This window comes from Ptychodera flava, chromosome 19 (assembly GCF_041260155.1).
Source record: "Ptychodera flava strain L36383 chromosome 19, AS_Pfla_20210202, whole genome shotgun sequence".
Lineage (NCBI taxonomy): Eukaryota > Metazoa > Hemichordata > Enteropneusta > Ptychoderidae > Ptychodera > Ptychodera flava.
Window position 1 is genome coordinate 28,503,432 of NC_091946.1, and position 25,140 is coordinate 28,528,571.

The 25,140-nt window shown below is 40.0% G+C and overlaps 1 protein-coding gene and 1 long non-coding RNA gene across 3 annotated transcripts; both read right to left on the reverse strand.

Moving 5' to 3' along the window:
- Positions 1 to 6,160: 6,160 nt before the first annotated feature.
- On the reverse strand, positions 6,161 to 17,899 carry LOC139119162 (uncharacterized). 2 transcript variants are annotated; one of them, XM_070682828.1, is made up of 6 exons: positions 17,757 to 17,899; positions 16,367 to 16,448; positions 14,736 to 15,024; positions 13,095 to 13,387; positions 7,833 to 8,048; positions 6,161 to 7,356 (listed from the first exon to the last, which is right to left on the reverse strand). In XM_070682828.1, exons 2-6 carry the CDS (start codon positions 16,422 to 16,424, stop codon positions 6,257 to 6,259), a joined length of 1,956 nt encoding a protein of 651 aa, XP_070538929.1. In that variant the 5' UTR covers positions 16,425 to 16,448; positions 17,757 to 17,899; the 3' UTR covers positions 6,161 to 6,256. The 2 variants fall into 2 exon arrangements, with proteins under 2 accessions (XP_070538929.1, XP_070538928.1); XM_070682827.1 differs by having other exon boundaries at positions 13,095 to 13,405.
- Positions 17,900 to 22,274: 4,375 nt separating this feature from the next.
- Positions 22,275 to 25,140, reverse strand: LOC139119163 (uncharacterized). The gene is made up of 2 exons (XR_011548856.1): positions 24,992 to 25,140; positions 22,275 to 22,657 (listed from the first exon to the last, which is right to left on the reverse strand). It is a non-coding gene; the product is annotated as an uncharacterized lncRNA (long non-coding RNA).

Here is a 25,140-nt window from a genome sequence, read left to right on the forward strand (position 1 = left end):
TATGGCGAGACGCAGCCGGACCTATGTTGTTACAAAAGTTGATAGAGTCGCCCTTTGACGCTTGCGTTTCGAAACCCGAGTGTGGTTTCTCATCAGTCGCAGTGTAGATTCTTTCCTTAGTTTGTGTTTGTGAAAATTTATTTGATGCATTTTAGTGGTCTTGCTTTCCGATTAGCGAGGCAAGTATATTAATTTTGGTCACGTTGTGAGTCCGTTTGGTGGTTCGGTTTGTTTGTTCTATATTTCTTTACTTCGGTAAATTTTGTTTTGACTGGTGTGTCTTTTAGATTTTTGCGGAGGTTTGTGAATTTTTAGGCAATAAGTACCACTGCGGGGTACGGATTTTATGTTTATTGGATCAAGATACTTACAAGTATCCTGGTTGATGTGCTTGTTCTCGTACATTTTAATTAATAGTTCATTTACTTTGTTTACTGTTTGTTCTGGCTTGTTGTGTATAATACTGAGTGTTACGTAATTGCCTTTCGCATTCGAGTACGTAATCGTTTGTGTTGACAATAACGAAAAACCGACCCTTGTCGAAGGGTTATTTCCCAAAATTTGTCCAATGTTTGCAAGCTGGTTTATCGCGATTCTTTTGGCACGCGACATGTTTTGTTTCCTTGTTTGAAAGGGTATCTCTAGAAGTGCGAGTTTAGCAGCTTCAGATAGCTTTCAAGTTTTGTTTTCTTTTTTTTTTGTTATTCGGAGAGTCCAGTTTGACTTTTCCTTGAATTAGTGTGTTGCGATTGTTTATGTCTCACGATGTAGCGTATTCACATTTTACGACTTTATTTGTTGAAATCCTGAGGTGGTTTTATTCTGTTTGGTTTTGTTGGTGTCCGAATGAATTTCAAGGCTTTTGCCTAGTACTATTTTTCGGAGTTTCATAGTTTGAGCGATGATAGGTTGTTGTTGAATTTCATGTTGTTGTCGGCTTTTCTTTGGAAATAGCTGATTTATTTCCACGGCCATGTTTTCTGTTACGTTACTGTGATTGTTTATTTTGTATTTAATGTTGTGTTTCAGTTGTTTGTTATGTGTACGATTTTTGTTATTTCTTTTAAGTGTTTGTGTGTTCTATGTCATCTTATCGTATTTTTTGGTAGTTCCCTTTTTGGAGTATTGGTGGCCCTGAAAAGGCCGCTTGGTTGGGTTTTTGTTAGCGCTTGGCGCGTTTGTTTTGGCGATAAGCCTAGCTTTTTATGCTTCTTTTCGCCGATTCGATGTGCTTGGTGAGTAGGTGTTTGCCGCCTTCTTGTCACTGTGTGTGCTTACATGGACAGTCTGCATAGCCCTTGAATGTGGTCTCGATTTTGATCAAACTTACAATTTAGGAGTATATATCAAAACTGATAATGATTTATGTGATTACTGTAGCTATAGATAGGCTACATTCAGGACGGGCAGCGACGGGCAGTAATTAGTAGGCAAAACAGGTGGTTTCACCGTGGGCAGAACTCGGTGCAATGATACTGAACATTAATAGTAAGCCTGTCACCTTGAAGGTAATGCTGTAGGTGAAACAAGGACACACGATGGTACAAACAACACCACAAGTGAAACGTACACACAGAAATACACGCATTCCTACGTTGTGCCAACCCGTACCACGCGATTAAAATATGACTGATACTGCTGGATAGTGTTAATTGGGTCGGTAAACAGTCAATTAATAGTTTAATTGACTACCTGGGTGATTGGCAGGTCGTGTCCAACGACGCATATGCAAAGCAGGCCAAAAGACAAAAGCCCCCAAAGTTATTGACAGCTGTCCAGGGGTCACCATGAATACGTAATGAAGCTTCACTACGCAGAAACTGCGTAGTCAAGCCCTTCTTAACCGGTCAAACTCTCTCGGCATTTTCCGGCATGTTCACAGAAACGACAGAGTAGTCAAACATAATGCATAGTGCTGAATGTTTTCCACTGGGACATCATATGCATTGTTTCTTTGTTTTAAAAATGGCAGGAAATCAAAATAGCGGTTAAAATTCAAATTTTGTTGTCCAATTTTTCAGTAGTAAAGTACTATATCCTTTAAATTTGTAGAATTTACTGAAAACCAGAGAAAATAGAAAGCCTTTTTCAGGTCAACAAATTTCAAGAGTTACAGCTACAGGGGCTTTAAGCTCATTCGCAGCTTGGCTATACATCATTCCCGTTTGACGGAGAACAAGTTTTCACGCTCTGTAAGAGTACATTGGAATGGAAAGACAATAAATACGTTCATTTGCAAGATCGTTAAAGTGAATGAGTGGAATTTTTCAGTCCAACACATCTTTTGATAGTGGTATTAGAGCCGAAAATCACTGTCTTAGAATTGTTTCTGGTCATGCGTCCTTTGAAAACTGGGGTGACGATACACATTTATGTAAATGTTTTAGTTCCAGTCATTCGGTCTGCGCTTTCTAAACTTTTAGTCAACAGTTAAGTTTCTCATGTTGTGTAGAATCCTGGTTACTATTTGAAAGGTGGCCGGGGAAAAGTTTTTTTTTTGTGTGTAAAGCACGCCAGCTTCATTAGCTTCATTAAAGGTATGCAGTCACCTGTAATCTAAATATACCCGTATATGGGTATGTGGTCCCTCCACAGGACCGTGGCTGCGTGAGAAGGCTTTCAAGCGATCCGCGTGCTGACCAGAAACAACTCTCTTTTTAGGCTTCGAAATTTCAACAAGGCTGCTTTGGTAAACAAGATACCGGTCAATGAAAATGATTGGTCGGCTACCTTCTTTCACATTTTGATTCGTAAAAGAAAACTGAATGTGAAATTTATGTGTTATAGGCGATACTCAAAGGATAAACACGTCGCCTCTGGCAGGGCCCGAATGCAGACGGGAATTTGATTGTTTCAATTTTGCGTTCAATAACTGGGCAAACTTTGATAACCGCCGGACAGTATCGTTTTGATATCCGACTGTATGCGCTTGTATCGTCTATCATTAAAGGCATAATCACAGTTTTGTGGAGTGAATATGGCATACAATGACATCGGCCCAGGAGGATAGGAGATTGGTTGGTTGCTCTGGCAGAACATCGTTCCCCGACAAATTTGTACCATTATCCCAGGGGTTGTGTTCCTCACAATTTACATACGGGCGTTGTGCAGTACAGGATGAACACATCTACCTATGTATAGTTAGAAATTTTGTTGGGAATTGGAAACTAGACCCACAGTACTGCAGACTTAAGCTTACACTGAAGTTACAAGCTTTGTGAAACCAAAGCTCTTAAAGCTTGGGTTGATGACTCGAGGTACATGTAAACCGGGTCATCAAGCTTACATGTTCGCAAGAGTTGAATGACGTCATGCGTATCGGGGGATGGGGAGTTCAGGTCATTTACTCCAATTTTTATTGATGAGGGGGAGGGAGGCTCAGGTTCTGATGAGAAGTCAATTGATGTTTGGAGATTTTGTCGGGATCCATTCACCGTTCTATGGGTGTACTCCCTCCCCCCCTCCTCAAAAAATTGTACTAATAATCAACCAGGGTTTGTTGTTTGATTTTGCAGATTTCGTTCAATACGTTCCTATCTATTACACATTTACTTATTTACTTATTTAATTATTTATTTATTTATTCATATACTTTTCGGTGCACTGTCCAGTCACCTACAGAACACGGACTAAGTCGCGGCACATAAACCAGTGCTTGTCTGAGGGTGCCTCGTATTACAGCCTCTAGTACAGGCCAGGTATCCACCAGCCCTGCTATTAAATGAAATGAAATTAGCAGATTCGAAAAAAATTATGTGGTGGACAGCTTTGTGAGGGCCGTGCCCGGCCCGTCTGATTTTAGATATCAACTTGTTTCAGATCTTTGGGTGCCCCTTAAAAATCCAAAGATTTTTGAACATGTCGCACGAAACTTCACAAACCTCGTAAATGTCGACGAAAAAGTAAATTCGTTACATTTTACCTATATGTACATCCCTGTGTATATATACGTCATATAGCTCTCTCATCCGAGGATGTTCCTCTTTCGAACACACATAATACACCGTGGCGGCCAAACACGAAGAAACGTCAAGACAACTTGAGGGCGCTATTCATTTCGTGATTGATTCGAATGTGCATCCGGGCGGTCAGATCATTCTAATAACTCAGATGCTCAGTGTTCTCATATATGTTTGTTAAGCTGACCTTAATTTTCACCTTGATGAGACAGATAAGTGTTTCTTTTCCAAATCAGAATGTACACATTACCTTATAGGTTTCATTCCCAACAATTTGGCTCTGCTGAAGAAACAATTTTCTTTTCAGTTGAAGCTCCAAAATCACAAATTAAGCTTCAATCTAGTATTTATAATTTTGACAGAGTCATGTATTGTTCATTGAAAGTGATCATGAGATACTTTGCTGTTGGTTCAGACAAAGTAACTCATTTCAGTGCTGAAGACTGTCACAAATATCTCAGAAAAAATCTTCAACGAAGAAGAAAATGTAAAGCATGAGTGTAGAGTAAGATGTACCCACCATTAGGTGAAAATGGTAGTTGGCCTATTTCTGAGAAAGATATAATCCTAAATCACTAGCTATCTTTTTCAAAATTATTTCTGTTCTGAATCCTGTCAGGGTAGAGTGAACATTTGCTATTTCTCACTGCAACCACAGGGTGTTGTCTAAATGTCCGTCCCCAGGGGTGGGTAGGTGTTTTGTTGTATCGCTAATAAAGATATATTCTACCAAACTTTGGTGTTTTGGTCTTGCACTGCCCTTGACAACCTTGTGTAAACGTTTTATCAACATGCTGCGTCTATTATCTGATGAGTTTGAGTGCCTAATAGCCAAAGTAATCAAGGGTAAATTACTAATCCGTGGACGCTCTCACCAGATTATCACCGGATTAAATTTGACAAAGTCAATAACGAACGCACCAGCAAGGTATAACACAAGAATCAGTTATACCTTGCTGGTGCGTTCGTTATTGACTTTGTCAAAGTTAATCCGGTGATAATCTGGTGACAGCGTCCACGGATTAGTAAATCCTTGCTTATTACTTTGGCTCATTAGGCGACCAAACGCATAAGATAAAAGTTGCAGCATGGTGATTAAACGTTTACGCAAAATTGTCAGGGCAGTGCTAAGTTAAGACCGAAACACCAGAGGTTGGTAGAATACATCTTTATTAGCGATACAACGAAACACCTACCCACCCCTGGGGAAGGACATGTAGACAACACCCTGTGCTGCAACTGCATAGAAAGCTTCTGAATGCAACTTAATAGAAAGCCAGTTTTGAAGGTCAGCAGACCAATTGTGAACTTGTACAGATTTGAATATGTATATATCTGATCATTGTTCATAGCTTGTAATAAATACTATGAAATAACAGTGCAACTTTATAAAGACACTCAGATAATAGCATCTTGAAATTTAGAGAGGTTGCAACTAATTAGCATATTGGTACATAATTGGCATGGTTGAATAGTAAACAAATGTAACGCCATTACAAATGGTTATTGACAGTTGAATAGAGTGTTGTCAAAACAAGTACAGCCCTCAACTGTCAATGCCTTTTGGAAAAACCCTGATCAAGTTTCCTGCTGACTCTACAATTTTGCCTCATCACAGAAACCGTGAATATCAACCATACAGAACAATGATGAGATAGAAGGCTGTGTACTTTAGATATTTTACAGTATTTATTCATAAGAGGTCAGTCAGCATGAAGCATTGTACTACCTACCAACTGCACGTTGAATCATGAGTAGATCACAATATTCAGGCCCGAGTAAGTAGAATCTTTGTTTTGCATCTACACAAGCACAGATTTTCAGAGAGTTCCAGAGAAAACAAGGCACATACTTTTCTTGTTGAATTTTCCATTGTTTGTGATATTCTGCATCAAAACCTAAGCAATGCCTTTTACACTGCGACAAAACACATCCTGAAAGCAGTCATATCACAGCCACTGAACCATGTGATGATGTAAAACAGTGCCCGTCAGAAGCATATAGTCACTGCATGTTGTATGAAAAAACTGTCGAATGAGGGAAATTGATTTTGCTATGAAATTTTTTTCGCGTGTGATAGTTAACTGCTTGCCCACCTACCTTTCAGAATTTTGAGTGGACGTGAAACAAAGAATTTACTTACATCGGCCTAAAGAAATAATCACAGTTACATTCATAATAAACAAATGCATTGGCTAAAACATGTTTCAACCTGAATTTTATTTTCAATCAGATGATCTATATTGTATACTGACATGCAATTTGAAAAGGTTGACAGTCACACAGTATGTAAAGAACTAAAAATCCCGAACATATGGGTATGAATACTGATTTCTGTTATACTGTTCCTGCATTGCCGGAAGAGAGATTTGAGTTGAAGGGACAACATGCTCTGGCAAAGTTTGTAAAGTGGCATTGCCACCAGGAGTGGTCTCTGCATTGTTACTGTCTGTGGCCGATGGCACCGCTATCGATTGCAGGGTGGCGGCCGCACTGGCCACTTCGTCTGACGGGTCGCTGACGACAGTCTGCAACTGCTGCACAGTGTGAGTGTTTGTTGGGCTGTGTTGCCCATTACTTGTCGGAACTTGTACCGAATGTTCGGTGCTGTCCATGTTGACTAAGATATGCACAACACTCATGCTGATTTCAGAGTTGTCTGCGTCCTGCGCGTCGCCACACAGCCCTGCTTTGCTCGTGACAGAGAGAACGGCCCCTGGCGACTCTGATATCATCGAAGCACTGTTTTCCACCTCAGTGGTCTGTATTACTTGTACCTGCCCTGGCGCTCTGTCTACAGCTGTCTCGTTATAATTACTGTCTGTGTCCATTTTTTTTGAACTGGAATGACAACACATTTGTTGAGTTGCACTTCCAACGCACAGATTGCACACATCTACTTGATCTACAGCTTTCTTTCCATCTTTTCTTGGCTCCAAAAATTTCCTCTGTTGTTGGCATTTCTTGAGATGCCATTTAATTGACGCTCTCTGCCGACACTTGAAATCGCAAAAGTTGCACTTGAGCGGTTTCTCGTCAGTGTGCGTCAAATAGTGAACTTTCAAATTCCGACGCTCCCGGAAGGCCCTCGTGCAACCGGCCCACGTGCAGGCGTATTTCTTGTTCGTGTCAGAGTGGGTAGTCATATGTTTCTTGAGATACCGTTTGAGGGAGAACACCTTACCGCACTTTTCATCCGGACACGGAAACTTTGTGCCCCTGTGGACCTTGCACTCATGTTCCTGCAGCTGTGTCTTGGTTTTGAAGGTCTCGTCACATGAGTTGTATGTGCACGCGTGGGGTGAGCCAACCGAATGAAGACTGTACTGATGCCGAGTTAGGTCATGCTGACTGGCAAACATTTTCCCGCACATTTCACAACAATATGGTTTCTCACCTGTAAGAAAAACGAGGGAAGAAGGAGTGTACATGCAATTCAAATCATCCTGCCTCATGATGTGAACGTCTGACCGTTCATGGAGTACATCTTCAGACTCCACGTCTCACAAATCATAGAGTCTTTAGTTCTTACATGAAGTGTATTTATTGATATTATATTTATTGTATTATATATGTCTCTCTGATCTTAGGAAAGACAGCTGTGATTTGCCTTTCTGTTACTTGAAAGAGGTTAAACTCCATCGGTCTCTGCCAGGACAAGAACACCTTGGTATGTTTTTCTTACAATTTAGGGGGTGTATTTCCTAAGACCGAGAGACTTTTGTGTTTTTCTAACCAGTGATTAAATGAGTCAGCAACTTTAATAACTGGCTTATCAACACATTCTGTGTGTACTTTAGATGAAAACGTGTTGATGAACATGCAATTGTTCACAGTCAAGCTGAAAGACCTGTATTTTCATCTGTTCCTTACCAGTGTGTGAACGAATGTGTATTTCTAATCTGCATTTTCTATACATTTTGCCACAGTATCTACACTTCATCTTCTTGACCTGCGGGGGCTTGTTCTCATGTACGGTGGCTATGTGCTTCTCCAGGTTGGCCTTGTAGTATGACTCATAGCTGCAGTCGCTGTGGGTGCACTTGAATTCCTTCTTGCCTTTGTGGACTCTTATGTGAAGAAATAAGCCTGGAGGACGGACAGACAGACAGGCAGTCAGACAGAGACAGATACATGTACAGTTCTTGAGTCAGACTGATGTCAATCATGTGGCCATAAGCATAGGTACATCAGTGTTAGTATTGAGGGAAAGATATTTCGGCTATACCTGGTTCAATGAGAGTTTTCTTTACAAACAATACATTGTTGAGGTGTTTTGGACAAATATAACTCAGCCCAGTTGTATTGAATGCAGGTATGAATACGCACACACAAAGAAAAGACAATAAATGGCTGAAACATAACAGCCTCTTTTCTTCTGCGACCTTACAGAAATTTTTTCAACATTTTTGTATAGTCCACTCTTCAACAACGCTCTGTAAACTTGGACCGTTGAACTCAACTATTGCTCAAACTTTCCTTAATGAAACTTCCAACCATTCTCTTACCAAAACAAGAATGGAAATCAATGGTAACTGTGCACATTTTGGTACGAGAGAAACAATTACCCAATGTTTACTGATATTTGAAATTCAAAATATCCTCCATCCTTGTATTGACTCTACAGAGAAAAATAAAATTTTCAATTTTCAAAAAAAACCAATGACTTTCAAAATTTTCTTATTCCAAGAGCTGTAAAATGAGCCCCACAAGCGGTAGGCCAGAAAAGTTTTAGAAATATTTGAGCATCTAAATCTCTGTACCCATGGCATATGGACTAAATGATAAAATAACAAACTGGGAATTGAGCAATTTATAGAGCTACAGTATGGTTTACCCTAAGACATGAGACCAGTATCAAAATTTTTAAAACACAAGTCATCGTTGATGAAACAGTCCCCACTTGTTAATGGGTGCTTTGATTACAGGTCCTCAGAGAGGATAGAGTCCTCTTCATTAGGTCTTTGATAAAAATACTTTTGAATAAATTCGCTTGATACATGTCTGAGTTGTAGTTCAGGACATGAAAAAATCGTAATAAAAAGGTCACATGGTGGCCATATTGGATCTAATCACAAAACAAATCAACATGCATATGTATGAAATAGGTCAATGTCCTTGTACCAACTTTGATTAAAATCGGTTGAAATATGCCTGAGTTATGGCTTTGTACATGAAAAAATCATAACAAAATGGCCGCACAGCAGCCATATTGGATCTTATCACAAAACAAATTTACATGCATATGTATGACAAATATTACCAATTTGGTCAATCTCCTTGTACCAACTTTGAATAAATTTGCTTGATACATGTCTGAGTTATGGTTCTCAGGGTTCTGCCAAGTCATTTTTGACTGCTGGTCGCTCATTAATATTCATGATCTAATTAATATTCATCAGATTTAAATATTCATTTCCACATCTTCTACCACCATGATTTTTTGGAGGGACTGTGGTTTGGGTACCTTTACCAAAGCAAGTAAATCAAACAGGTTTAATGTTTTCAATTTTTATTGCTCCAAATAAAGGACAAAGAAGACAACTCAGCTTTGATTTCACTATTTATTTACTTTTAATACTATTCAGCAGTAACAAAAATTTACACAGGCACTGAATCAAACATAATACACTGGCATAGACATACAGTCTGATAAAGATAAAATAAGCAGATGGGTTGAATGTTTCTCAGAAGGTTCATGAAATTAAGTGAAATAAATGTAATTAGAATAAATTCAGAACTGTTGTGTTTCCGAGAAATTGTGAGAAAATCGGCCGTGCAAATGTATGCTTGTAAACGATTGAATTTACAGGTATCTGATCTCAGTAAAGCCAATGACTGAAAACATTGACGTGTCAGAATGTTTAGAGTTCAATAGTTCTTCGAATGAACACACCAAACAGCTCGATCATCATCAGAATTTTACTTGGAATAAATGCGGCGATGTTTCTTCTCTGCCCAGACTTTGACGGCGGAAGTGTAGTTGTAGCTGTCGACAGGAGGGCCATCAACTGCAATGCGTACAAGGCTGTCTAAGCTGGACTGGTTCAGGCGATTACGAGGCAAAGTTTTGATCAGTTTCATCTGCGAAAAAGTTCTCTCAGAGTCTGTGGTGTGACACGGTAGCACGCGATAAATTCTGGCGAGTTGGGTGATCACTGGAAACATGGACTGCAAAGGCCGGGTAGTACACAGCAAGTCGACGATGACACCGGGTTTCAAATCTGTCTGCTTCAGTAGCGTGTCTTCTGCGTACTTCTTGAAGCTAGTCCATTCGTTGACAGCATCTTCTTCGTTGTTAAGTTGATTTTCGGCACGCAAATAGTGATGATACAACTGCTTCACGGCATCATTTCCGTATGACGGCTCAGTAGAACTGCGTAAGCTGTGCGGATCAAAGACGTGGAAGAGTCCGAGTACACCAGCATCGACTTCCGGAAACCGAAGCGCGATATTGTTAACCAGCATGTCGATGTATCGTTCTCTGATCTGGGTCCGAAAGAAATCATTGTCATCACTGCGTTTCTTCACGTTAATGTCTTTCTGTTCAAGGCCGGTGACAAATTCGGTTAGTTGCTGCAAATTAGCGCCGTCGGTAGTCTTCATCGCCGCTAACGTTGATATGGTGGACGCGATCAATGGCTTCGAGGTGCTGTGTTCAAATTCGCTGGCCTGGAGTGCCCTGGATAACTTGTTTACATGTGGGAGAAGGTCGCACATCAGCAACATTGTAGCAATAAATCGCCATGACGACATCAGGTTCTGCAAACCAACAGCTTTGGCGTCGCCGCGTTCTTCACCCTCTCTGTCCAGGCTCAGCATAACGCTAACGAAAGTGTCCTTGAGACGGGTGACACAAATTTCTAAACTTAACCATCTTGTCGACGAGGGCTCGAGCGGTTTTAACAGTTTCTCATTCAGTGTTGTCTGGATCGCGTGAAGTCCGGCCATGCGAACTGCGCTGTTGTGGTAGAAGTCATAAAACTGCCGCAATATCGAAGTAAACCGCTTCATGTAAGGTACATCGCGTGCCGCTTGAGACGAAGCAAGTTGAAGTCTGTGGGCCAGGCAGTGTACACCAATCGCCGACTTCGCTGAATCTTGTAAGCGTCGAACCACTCCTGATTTCTTGCCCGTCATAACTGCTGCCCCATCGGTGCCGATACCCACTAGTCTGTTGTAGTCAAGGTGATTCTCTTCCAAAAACTTCGTTACGTGCCGAGTGATGGTTTCTGCCCCGAGTGTCATGCTCTGTTCATTGTCGGTATCTGGTTTCAGTGGTTCAATAAGTTTCAAGAACTTCACTGATAAATTACCGGTCGCGTCTAAATATCTACAGTTCAGAGTCAACTGCTCGCTGATGCTGACATCAGTCGTTTCGTCTAGCATAATAGAGTAAAAGTCCGAATTCTTCATTTCTTCAATCGTATCACTCTCGAGCACCGATGACAGAATACCTAGCATTTCTTGAATCGACTTGTCGCTGCAGTACGTAGCACTTTTACTAACGCGGAGATCATCTTTCACGGATAAACCGAGTTGCGTCAGTAGGTCTAGTACAGGTTCAAAGTTCGTGGTGTGGGGAATTCTTCGCTTGGCTAAAAAGTACAAGACTTTGAATGCCGATGAGATCGCGTCGTTGTTAACTTCGGGCTGTAGTACTTCGGCAATGTTCTGAGATGTTACGGCCGAAAGTTCACGCTTCATCGCGTCTTGATGTGCAGCGGTCTGTTCATGTTCTTTGATGCTGCCGAGTCTCAGTCGCTTGCACGGCGTTTTGTTCCATGTGTCGCGGTCGTAAGGTCGTTTGTTGAATTTCTGGCAGAATTTACAGTACATACCGTCACCAGGACGGTAGTACAGCCAACTCTCACGGCCAGTCAACCACTCCGAGCGAAACGTGGTAGCTTGGCGGCTACGGGGTGACTTCGACTTCTCTTCAATAGAGACTCTGGCCTTCTTCTGAGCTGGGTCGGTGTTTTCGTCGGGCGTTGCGGTACGTTTGGTGGACGTAACGAACTTCAGCAGAGACATGGTGTCAGTAGCGTAGTAAGAATACCGTAGAGTTGTAAACTATAGGAACCTCTCTCTTGCAAAGCAGTGGGGAGAATGATGACCAAAACTATTGCTCAAGATCTTTATAGACAGAAATTTTCAATGTGTGAATATGGTGAGTCGGCATGTTGCAAAAGGCACCACGACTGATACAATGGTAGCGGTGATACTTCAAAAAAAATGCGGCAGTATAGCGACCATCACCCGGGGAAGCCGCCTGGCTGAACCCGCGAAGTACCAGCATTAGTAATCGTTCACACCTCTGGATTTTCTTTGCTTCATTATCAGTTGTTTCTTTGCCTGTCATATCGGCTAGCTTTGATTACTTTCACCGCCCATTTGTTTGATATTCGCCGAAAAAAACACTAAAGGTTCGGAAGAGTATGAAAGGGTCGTGTCATGACCAAAACAATAGTGCCGGACGCTGAGATTTTATTCTGGTCGACTTCTGTGAGTGCTGGTTGCTATAGCGACCAGCGCCGACCAGCGTGGGCAGAATCCTGGGTTCTGGACATGAAAAAACGTAATAAAATGGCCACACGGCGGCCATATTGGATTGTATCACAAAACAAGTCAATGTGCATGTGTATCACATAGGTCGATGTCCTTGTACCAAGTTTGAATAAAATTGGTTGAGATATGCCTGAGTTATGGCTCTGTACAAGAAAAAATTGTAACAAAATGACCGCATGGCGGCCATATTGGATCGTATCACAAAACAAATTGATGTGCATATCTATGACATTGGTCAATGTCCTTGTACCAACTTTGAATAAAGTCAGTTGAAACATGCCTGAATTATGGCTCTGTACATGAAAAAATCGTAATAAAAATCGCCGCCTGGCAGCCATATTGGATTGTATCACAAAACAAATCAACGTGCATCTGTATGACATATGAAGTAATCCTTGTACCAAGTTTGAATGAAATCGCTTCAGGCATCTCTGAGATATCTGCGTGAACGAACGGACGCACGCACGCACGCACACACGCACGGACATGACCAAACCTATAAATCCCCCCGGACGGTGTCCGTGGGGACTAAAAACAATGTCAGGAGAGAAAGTAACTTTAGAATACCTCCATATGTCTTGTAACATCTTCCACACTCTTTACAGCTAAATGATCCAGGCAATCCTACATCACTGACGGCTCTCCTCTCATTCCTGGCTGGAAATCTTGTGCCGTTGGGTACCACTTTTCCTGGTTTCTCCACGACAGTATCACTATTTGCTGCATCGGTTTCATATGTTTCAGCTTTGAGCGTGTCTGATTTTTCAGTTTCAGCCTCTTTGTAATGTGATTCTCCATCTGAGTTGCTATTACTGTCTGGAGATGTAGCTTGAGGAATGTCTGTGCCCTCTGTGGTATTGCTGTTGGCAAGAATTATGCTGTGATGGTTAGAAAGATGCGAATCTACCTTTTTTCTGTCTTAAATCATTCCAAAAGTTAAAATATATTTTGATTGTCAAGATCATTTACTGAGAATAAAAAATGCAGGAGGACTGCTCTAAATGCTGCAGGTTAGAATTTTTTACTGCAACAACATATAATCACTATCATTTACATGCTCTCAATTTGAACCTGAAGCTAACATTATAGACTTGGAATCTACAGCAACCCTTCCACCACCAAAACTCGGTGTATCTCAAACTGTTTGAAATGGGTTGGATGGACCTATATGCAGGGAAATAGTGTAACTATTGCAATTTTAACCTTGGGCTGGTACATGTACATGTACACCTACGTACGTTCAACTTGTGTACCATACATGCCGGTACTGTTTGGTGTATGTTTTCATTGCTAAAATGATGATAAATACAAATCAGTATGTTTGCCCTATGCTTGTGTAAGATCTTGAGACAGCTGCATGCCAAATTGTCCACTGTCAATTGCTGGTCAAAAAATCCGCAGCTTTTTATGAACATTGAAATTTCTTTGTGTAATATCTCAGAAGCAATGTTTTTGAATGCATTAAATATGCAGGCATTTACATACCCTGGATGAAAAATTGTGCAAGACAAACCTGGCAGTAAGACTAACGTTGGAAAGAGGGCCTCCACTACAACTATACAAATAGCCTTTGCATAACACAAAACAGATATTTATAGCATAAAACTTTGCCGGCTATTGAAGTTTGTTAATGCATGAGTCATGATCTCTGTCATTCAGTTTAGAATTTCTTGAAATTCCTAACGGTAATAAGAAAGTAATAAGAAATTAATATATTTTCAAAAGCCTTCTGTTTCTGAGCTTGTTGTAAAAGATTCAAGAATTTGACAATATTGCCATGACATGTTCTTGCATTTTGACACACCCGTCTATAGAATTCCCTGGAACAGAAAAACCCATGGGAAGTCCTCCAACTTAATTGAGAAAAAACATTGTCAATAATGAGAAGCCTATATGTTTCTAAAAATGGCAGACATATATGGTTACATACGTGTATTCCAGCTGGTGCAATGTGTGTGACAAGCATATGCAATGTTTAGATGCAGAAGACCCCCTAAAAATTATTTGGCTGCAATAATTTGTTTGTCACTCAATGAGGAAGATTACAGTAACGTGTGATTTAATTCTAACTCAACAAGTACCCTTGCTACATATAGTCTGTGAGTAGAATGTAACAATGACCCCAAAATAAAATTGAATGACGGAAACAACATCAAAAAATGCAACTCCTGTAACATGAGAGATATTACATGTTAATGAATAGCTTACCTATTTGTAGCTAAACCTAGTCTCTGCCTCTCCATATCGAGCAAATGTTTTAAGAATTCCTTGTCTGATGAGAAACCGGAGAGCTGTTTCATTTTAAGCCATTGCGCCCGAAGCTCTGGTGAATTGTGGATAACTACTCTCTCCATCTTCATTAATCTATTTACTGTCAGGTTCATTTTCCGATGGTCGATTTTGTCATCATCATCATCGTCTTCATCTTCATCTTCATTATCACTGGTTTTTACTCTCTGTTTTCGTAGATTTTGCTTTTCTCGTATCCTGTGAGACCCTGAATAAAACACACAAATCATTTCACCCAATTCTCTGTATAGACATCCACCAATTCTACCAGAAACATTGGAGACAACACCAATTGTCTAGTAGATCTGGAGTGCACTTTCTTGTTCTACTATCCCAAAATATGTTGACACACCAGCTATATTGCTTGTCAACACAAGGTATACACTGTTATTGTTTACAATGGAAAGTCCAGTCCATAATTCACTGTTTAACAATGACAATCCAGCCTAGACATACTGGTATACTAGTTGAGTTGACAAACTGAATACCGTGTATCTCAACATGCTTTGGGGGTAGAACAAGAAACAGTCGTTCCCATTAAAAAAAATACCGCAATTATACGGTGTCGCTCAAATTTGATCAGAATTGGTATATACCAGTATGGGTTACCAATGATCAACAATAAATGTTGTTTCTATCTGTTCAGTGGAGGAAAATTCTACGTTGATGTTATGACAATGATTTCTGCACAGTACAACCAGAAAAACGACAAGAAATATTTAAACCAGAAAAACAAGAATGACAAAAGTAATTAAAGTCTAACTTTAGGTACTGGAGGTCAACTTTAGCAACATGCATATCAGAAACAAGCCCCTCTTAGTTTAGTATAAACGGTCTTCCCCATCTACTGTCTATGGTTGCAGCTGGTCAGTTAATATGTAACAGTTCATAAACAATGACAGGAAATGAGTCAAGATCAGTGGAGTTTGCCTGTTTCTCAATGGCATGCCTCCTGTACATTTGCAGGATTTCACTTTTTCTTACCTCATTTGCACATTTTTGACACTGATGTGTTCATTTGAACAAATTCACATCTCAACCCCTGTATCTACCTGTACATCAAATACTGAGATGGTAGCTTTGGCGGTATGGGAGCCTTTGTGTGTGACGGACATCCGCACATACCCACAAATATACAGACATGCAAATCAGATGCAAATGAACTGATTCAGCTCATAACCTCACATTGGTAAACCAAATGTGAGCTAAAAACAAAAATCATGAAGAAAATTATCATAGACTACAGCTTCTGGCTCTTTAAGCTGTAAATGTAATGAAAAGTAAATGTTATGTTATTTTCAAGGAATCAGTGTTAGCCTCCATTAAACAATTGTTTTGCCATAACCCATTGACATAAATGATAAATTCAGATAATTGAGAACCTCTTTGCTAAAGTAGACCAGGATTGCACGCTGTTGACACTGAAATCATTGACCATAGAAACATTTTTCTGTACAGTTTACAGTGAAATTAATGGTATGATGGAACACTCCATGTATCCATAGACCCTATAGAAACCATTACTCATTTCTGTGATGTACCATACTCACTTCGCACTTCATCAACTTCTGTGCTTAGCTGTTTGTCTAGTGGGCCAGAGATTTCCATCGCTGTTTGGGCTTTGTTAGTTTTCTAAAATCAAAATAAATATGGAGAAAAAACAAGTAATATACATGCTGTTGATGTTTGAATGACACATGGAATCTTCTATAGTTTTGCCAAAGATAGAAAATCTGGTGTGAGTTACTGCGGAAGTCAATTCATACTTCTTAAGAGCTGTTGCACCTGATTGTAACATATAATTTCAACTTTCTTGCCATACGACATTCCAAGACTGCTAATAGCTCATCAATATTTCAATCAACCTTTTTCCTGCCAGACAGTATTTAGACTATTACTTCCCCATCAGCCAAGTCAGTAAAAAGCGGTATTGAGCCAAAACATGACGTATTTTCACCCGCTTGGCTTGGTATGTTATAGCATCTTTAGTCCAAAAACATCAAGTTTACAGTATTTATGTTTTCAACAGCCTTCAAATGTACAGTATTATGTTCAAATACACCATATGGAATATGTTGTTTCATTAATTTTAACCATCTTGACCTGATAGTGAAATATGGACTTGGCAGGAAAAGGGTTAAACAATGAACATGGACAAAGTATGAATGAAAGCCTCATTTTTCAACCTCCATTGCACTCAGCGTGCAGAACAAAAACACGTACGTTAAAATTGCAGAAGGAAAGTTATTTAAAGCATGAGTTACCATTAAGTAATCTGATATATATGACACTATTTGTTTGAAAACCCCTCATACAATAATTTTTTTTTTCTCATTTTAATATAATTATGTGCGCTTTTACACAATTTTGTACTTTCTTGGGATAAATTTCCTGCAGTCTTCTTATCAAGAGGTATCTAAAGGAAACAGGTACGTTTTAATAGGTCTGGGTATCATACCCGTCCCGTGAGTTCCACCGTCGGGGTCAACGTAGAAGCAAGGACGTATAGAAAGCCCTGGTACAAGTGCTAGGTAACTGATGCCGTATGTTGTGGGTACGATCCCGATTGAAAACTAGCTGTATTGTTACAATTGACACGTAAATGCGATCCCTCCTCATATTCATTGGTCGTCCCTCAAAAGGGGCGATTGAGCCTTCGGTCCACACGCATATGCTACATTGTAAATCTCATGGGGGACCAAATTTAAATCTACAAAAAGAATGTCCAATTCCAAGACTTGGCGCAAACTTTGTACCTTCATCCATAGACTACTGTCTATGCTTCATCCGAAACACTGGGCGGGTCCCCAGCCCCGGCGGGCCCCTGTGATTGTGAAACTGCACGTTTTATCGTTTTGATCACGTTTAAAATCGGCACTTCTACGAAAGAAGTTTGAGGCGAAAACCAAAAATTGTGTTATTGAGGAAACACATCCATACCTCTTAAATTAGTTGACAGCAAATGAACTCTCTTTCGTCTCAGGTCTCAGGAATTAAGCGATAGAAATGCGTGGACAGGTCACTAGCAGTAGCACTATAAATTCAATATGGCGGCGGCACATCCTGCACATTCCCATGATCCTTTGCTTTAAGTAAACTTCGTAACCAACGCGCCTCGGGAACAGATATTCGGACTCTCAAATTTCTACAGTTCTTTTCTAATATACCATTTGTCAAAGCTTTTGGTGTAAGAAAATTTTCACCCGCTTAGTTTTTCAAAATTCGGTTATTTGTTGTTCTACTAGTAGTCCAAAATTAGCACGGTGACCCCCGATTTTAAGTTCTTGACTTGAAAGAGAATTAATGGTTAAAAGATTACTTAAGGAAAGTTTAAGCCAAAATTTAAGTCTTCCACTTTCGAGGGGCATACAGCCTTAACACAGAGGGGGGGGGGGGGGTCGTCGGAACTTCAACTGTGCAGCTTTCTCGTTTACAAACAATTTTTAAAAATTAATATACAATATCTAGATGCGTCACCTCAACATAACTGGCTTTAGTAGATGCTTTGTGTTCCCGGCATTGCGCAGCAGTAAATGTATTTCCAGAGCGACCCCTACCTCGGGCGATACGGGACAAATGTGGGGGATTAGACCGTGTTTGCCATCACCTATGCCCGAGGGGCGGGGTAATATCCTCGTGTTGAATCTCCCTACGGTCACTTTCAGTTCATGGACAGGCGCAGAATTTATTAATGCCCAATCCATTAGGCCCTAAGTGGGGGAAATGTGGGAATTTAGGCTACTTGTTTTAGGTGGGGAATTTCTAGATTGTCTTGCCCCAGGGGGTGGGGCATTTGACAAATTTTTATAAGACTTATTATCAAATCCCCAACTATATGCCCGAGGTGGGGGTGACTGCCACATTATACGGCCTGTGGCTATGTGGTGGGAGGCCGTACACCGCCGGAAATACAGCATCGTACATAGGGCTATTTAAGCTGACTAGAACTATCATCAATCCCCAACATACCTTGGATACGTACAGTCTTTACATTGGTCCTATGGGTCACCTGTCAAATTGAGAGCAGTTCCAACGACCCCTCCCCTTTACATGTATCTGAAAGGAAAAACTGTAATTCTAGAGTAAGATATTGGCCTTGATGATGGCATGGGTTCAATTTTCACTTGCAGGTTTTCGGGAGTTTTAGTCACGTGATGAGACAGAGTGCAAGTGTGTGTGATTGAACCCGTAATGTAGGTTATAAATCATCACGGCTTATGCCTATCGAATCTTAATTGGAAAATGCCGTGAAAAGGTTTCATTGAGTTGCCAACCAAACATTTTAGACAGTGAATGAAAACGTTCCTTTTGTAGTAGTAAAAACACACACACATACGCACACCCAATGAATGCAACAGACAGAGCACCTGATTTGACGTGCTACAAAGTACTGTACGTGACTATTTTCCGTAGTTCCGTAACGGAAAATTTCAACTACATGTATTTGACCAGAGGCGGTGTTGTCAGTAGAATGGAGTTTGACTCTGAAATGTCATTTCGAATTTTAAAAAACTAATATCTCTCACTCGTTCAGCGTTGAAGAAATATTTTAAATATACAAATATTCAACTTCTGCCCTTTCTCCGTTCTCCCCAGTACAGTATCAAGTTCTTTGGCCAATACATTGTACAAAATACGTTCTACAGTGAAACCTGTCGATTAAGGACTACCTTCAGGGACAGAGGTGTCTTTATTAGACAGATAACATTTTATTCAAAGTGTAACTTTGGCTTAACAGATCTGTCCTTAATAAAGAGGTGTCCTGATTTGAGAGGTTTCCATAAGGACAGTACAGTTGCAAGCTAACGCTGTATATATCATTTATATTTACGGGATATGAATAAAATGTGCTTGGAGCATAATAATATAAGTATTCAAAACTTAATGATTAAATGGGTATTTTTTTTCTAAAAGATCCATTTAATAGCTCTAGTTTTGACGAATTTCACCTGTTCTAGTTGAAGTTTGTTTTAATTCCGAAATTCATGTTGAAACATATAGCAGAAAGGGGTCTCAGTTCCCCACTCTACTATACCGTGTTCTCCATAGCTTGAAAAAACAGAGGGCTGATAATTTACATATCAATGCATAATTTGCATACTATTTTGTTACAGTTATTAACATATGATTAACTGTTTACAGTTATTAACGTATGAATAGATTCAAAAAAAAACTAGGGTGGCGACCCCTAAAATTGCCCCATGGAGAACTCTGCGATGTTCAACGACACCCGGGCATCACAGTCCTTCCAACAACAGTCCTGCACCAACCCGTCAACACGACTCGCATGTCAGTAATGTCCAGTGTTATCGCCGACAACCGAATTTCAGACCAGACTAGATTTCGCATGCAGACAATAACATGGCATATACGTTTGCAGTGCTGCCGGCACATGGAACTATACTTTGTATTAGATCATAGACCCTCCGAGGGTCTGTGATTAGATCAACGTTTGCTTTTCAGGGACTGGACAGAAATTATAGGGGGGTATTTTTTAACGTGATGCGGCGTGAAAAATAGCGACCCTTCACATATGTTTGCGAGAAAACAAGTGATCCTCCCAAATTTTGCTGTGTAAAAAAGTGACCCCTGCATGTCACACCCGATATCAATATTATCTTAATTGAAATATAATTTCTCATTTGACTTTTGAACTTTAAGAATACTTTTAACCTCCCTTTTATGTTAGGTTTTTCAAGTAATTCAGTAGGAACAGATCACAACTCACGATTAATAATTCTACAATTGGCTATTCAAATTCAAAAGGGACATTATCTGTAATGTTTACTTTCATTGATAGTTTGGCTTGTAATTGCACTACTTATTGTAGCCTTGTAAGTCACTATTGACTAACATAGGCCTGTAGATGCATGGATATAGAAAGTTTTGCCAGGGAAAATGTTTAACGGTTTACCCCTGAAATTCCAATATTATATTTGTTGTTCACATCTGCACTTTCAAACACTGTATCCTGATCAAGTACATGTGTATCAATTGTCGAACACTTGTAAAGCACAGAGTAAGGTAGTTTAGTATAGTGAAAACATTATTCATAGTTTTCTCATAGACCCCCATGGATAATGAAATTTGTATCGATGAAATTCAAAAATCAAATTTCTTGTACACATATGCACTTGACACCACCCAATTCTAATTAAGTACATTTATGCCAATAATCCAACGTTTGTAAATGCACAGGTATTGCTATACACTAGTTTTGTATTGAAAAAATCTTGATAATAGTTTTCTCACAGACTCCGCCCGTGTTTTGTGGATCCACATTTTCGGTGAAATTCAAAAATCAAATATCTTGTACTTATATGTGCTTGTAACCACCCCATACTAATCAAGTCCATTTATGTCAGTTTTTAAACATATAGAAAATACATATATAGCTAGTTTGTTGGGGGAAATTGACATTGTTGATAGTTTATCTAATAGACTCGCATGTATTATGATTTGATATATAGACGAAGCGCTATATCGACCATATCTTGGTTTCTGATAGTTCACAGAAAATGGTGACCCTCCCCTAAAGGAAGGCATGACATTTCGTAACTCTTCAAAAATGCAAATTTCTTGACCCTTCAAAAATGCTTGCTCGAAAAATTGCGAACCACCCCCAAAAAAAACACCCCCCCCCCTGTAATTTCTGCCCAGTTTCCTTAGAAAGCCTTATTTGCCGTGATCAGCTATGCCGGGGAACTTTCACTGCGTAGGTAGCAGACACAATAGCATTTGAATATCCTAAACAATAGTTGAATATCTCAATGCTTTGGGGTACAAAACTGCATAAAGGACCCGGACATTCTCGAGCTGTTACTGACCAAGTTCAGTTCGATTGAAGAGAGCAGCTGGGCGCTTTTGCAATCTTTTTTATGACCAATCATAACGCGTATCCGAGGCCTGTTGCACGTAGGGGCGTCTGGTGTACACACGCCGTGATTGTTCGCTTGTATCACGGTCCCTCCACAGGCCGTGCTTCAAGACAACTGAAGACAAGGTCTCGATCCGGAACAAGCTGACCAGTAGCCGGAACAACGGCAAGACTACTTGTTGAATTATCCGGGAATCTGTCCGCATAAATGTAAACTTCAAGCCCGGAAAGGTATGTATCAGGAACAGACATCAAGGGGAACGTTGTTTCACTGCGCCGGGGGGGGGGGGGGGGGGTATATGCGAACGTTTACCGCCATATACGAATCCGTACAAACCATTGTTCACACAGACTGACACGGCAGTGGTATTATATCACCACGTTGCGTCATTCGTCTCCACACCAGCTCAACTCCGTCTTTTGCCGAAACTCATATCTTCAACCCATACGTCATCTTAATGACTTTTATCATCAATTTGCCACAATAAAGTCCTTATATTCGTCTTTTGCGAAATTTCTATATAAATAGTTCTAACAAGAGGGCGAGATCGCGAGAAATGCATTGAAGCGTTAACTCACTGTGGGATTGCAATCGTCTTTTATACTCATTTGATTGATATGCAAGTACTGCACATTGCATTATACGCAAAGAGAAACTGTCATTGCTTTTGTTTGTCTGTGTCAACGCAAATATTTCTGGTAAACATAGGTCCTCGAGAAAGTTTTTGTTAAGGGTCGACATGATGGAACACCCTTTATGCGTTTTGGGACCGTGAGAAGTCACCATATTTGCATGTACATGCAGACATGTCTCAGGAACATGCGGGTCTCAGTAAAAAGACAGACCCTTTCTGGAGTCCTTGGCAGGCTGCGGTGATTATACCGGAGACCTCATGCGTGGCTGTTGTAACTTGTAGGGTGGATATATTCCTCACAACACGCATATCTTCCCATCAAATATGAACTGAAACGATAGTGTGAAAAGCCAAGAATATATTACTAGATTACAGAAAGGTGTGTATGCAAGTGATTAAGACCAGGTATGTTCGGTTTAGAGACGCATGCGCACGCCAAAGTTAATTGTGAACTTTTATCATAATACAGCGACTTTATTGCCGATAATTTCGGTGCCCATAGCTTTGGCATGGCATGCATACTCCAAGGTGTCGTTGGGTAGTCACAAAAAGGATTACCAAGCGAGGACTTTCTGAGCTCGGTCTTAAAATTGCTTTTGTTGATGTTGTTGCGTGCACTCAAACACCGAAAATATCTCAAAAAATATCTCAAAAATATCGGAAATAAAGTCGCTGTATTCCTTAGATGAACACAGGATGATGACTACGGCTAAGATGACACCAGAAAAAGTAGAGGCAGTAAACTACAAAGTCGACGAGGAAAATTATGGTATTGGCATCATTTTACAAGCGGTATAGCCACAAAATGATGATGTCAAATCGACATACACGATGCACAGTGCCATAATTACAAGGTATCTGTGTTTTGTGTACGGCGATTTGACGTCATCAGTTTGTGGCTATACCGCTTGTAAAATAATGCTATGGTATTTTTTACGGTTCTGTAATATGTTTTTTTTTTCTTAAATTTATTTCCATTTTCAAGATTGCACATAGCTTGTTTACATGCGATGTATAATAGTTTTTCGAATGTTTTTCTAGAAGACAAAGAACTTTCAGCAATTGTTAGATCTTTGAGTCATATAAATAAAACGAAGGTATATTTGAAATGAGTCGTATAGCAGCGTTTTGAGACACCCACTTATATCTGAAGTGGACCCTTAAAGACAATATACAGTGAAATTCAGCGTAGGATGATCACATTGACATAGCTTATCAACAAAGATTCGTGAAGAGGTTTATAAACTAATATATTCAGAAAATCTACAGAGATTTGTATATCGTGTTGTGCCCATAAGTTTCCTAGCTTTTTTTGCAATTTAAAAAGCACGTGTTCGTATGAATTGGACATATTACAAATTTCACAGTTTTCGTCGATTAAATCCCTCACCCTCACCCCCCGAAGAAGTTGGCCACTTGGTAGGATATCGTTTATAATGATGATATTATCAGCTTGTTTTCGTTCGTCAGTCTAGTAGTTTGATAAATTCAAAATGTTGTGCTATTGTCAACTTGAAGCAGACTGAGTGTAAAATTTTATTATGGTATTACTAACGTGGCATCATTGTTTATGTGTATACTTGTGGGACTGGCGACGACCAAGGCAACAAGAAGTCCCCAATTACCACAAGAAAAATGTGAAGTTCACATCACCTCTACACTTTTCCAATGTGACCTTTGACTCCTGTGAATTCAAGATATACAATCTTTACCTCTTCTGGTTCAATCGACGGGGTGCCACGTTGATGACCCTTCTGTATAAGACGACACCCTCGATCGGTTATTTGTGTAGTAACACTATCGCAGCGCCTCAGACATCGAGCTCAAAGTGTCAAACCACACAGAGCTGTCGACGTCTAAGGGTCATCGCACAGTAAGTGAGGCTACCCACAATTCCCCTTGATTTGTTCACTCAGACGTTTTTTGCTAAAGGCTTTTTCAATTTTATCAGTTTCTTAACAATTTTTAACTTACAATTTAAGTTCAGGATTATTTGTTAAAACTATGTTCCAAAATTATTGATTATGTTAAAAATTCAAGAGCAAAGCGAATGAGAAGTCGATGTGTGGAGGTGCTAAAAGTTGCACACTTGTCAAGATAAAGTTATCAGCAACTAAGATGGTCTCATCATATCACCTGTCAGACATGCAAATTTCCTTTGTTACGAACATTAAAAAAATCCATACCCTTTCTTTTGCCAACACAGATGCAACTTATTCCCTTAGTTTCCTTGAAAATATTGTGTATGGCTGTCAAAAATCTATGTCAACAAAATTACAAAATTGCTATCTCCTCCGCGGAAAAGGGGTTGATCTTGTCATTACTCACAGTGAGAAATCAGAAAATTATGATAATCAGAACTATGTTGCCAGAATTTTGAAATATGGACGGAGTTGTTCTGTGTACAGAAGAAATTTGCTTCAGTTAAGTGAGTGATCTTCGGTGTACAGATCATGGAGAATTGTGGGTAGCCTCACATACTGTGCATCGTCCGGGTGCAAGTGGAAAATGCAATTTTTGAAATCTTTTACGTCTGTGTTTACACTTCGTCAATATAAATTTGTACAAGGGCAGTCAATCGGCCGATTTTGAGAAATTGTAACCTTATATGCGTTTTTAATTTGAAGAAGAAAACTATGAAATAATATCTGTCCATCACTGACCTCCCGCTACGATTTGAAACTTTCCCCTCCTGCCTGTAAGTTTCTCATCTTCCCATTTGCCGCCAGGAAATTTCCTCTAAGGTGCACAGTGTTGCCTGTGTCACCACTCTGTCAGTCCGTCTCACGGTCTGCCAATTCCTCTGTTGACC

Bases quoted from the DNA above. Each gene is read 5' to 3' on its own strand.
- LOC139119162 (XM_070682827.1), bottom strand. From the start codon at position 16,424: ATGGAAATCTCTGGCCCACTAGACAAACAGCTAAGCACAGAAGTTGAT. The intron at 8,049-13,094 runs GTATTCTAAAGT...TCCGTCCTCCAG, and splicing joins ATGTTACAAGACATATGGAG to GCTTATTTCTTCACATAAGA. The intron at 7,357-7,832 runs GTAAGGAACAGA...TTTTTCTTACAG, and splicing joins ACACATTCGTTCACACACTG to GTGAGAAACCATATTGTTGT.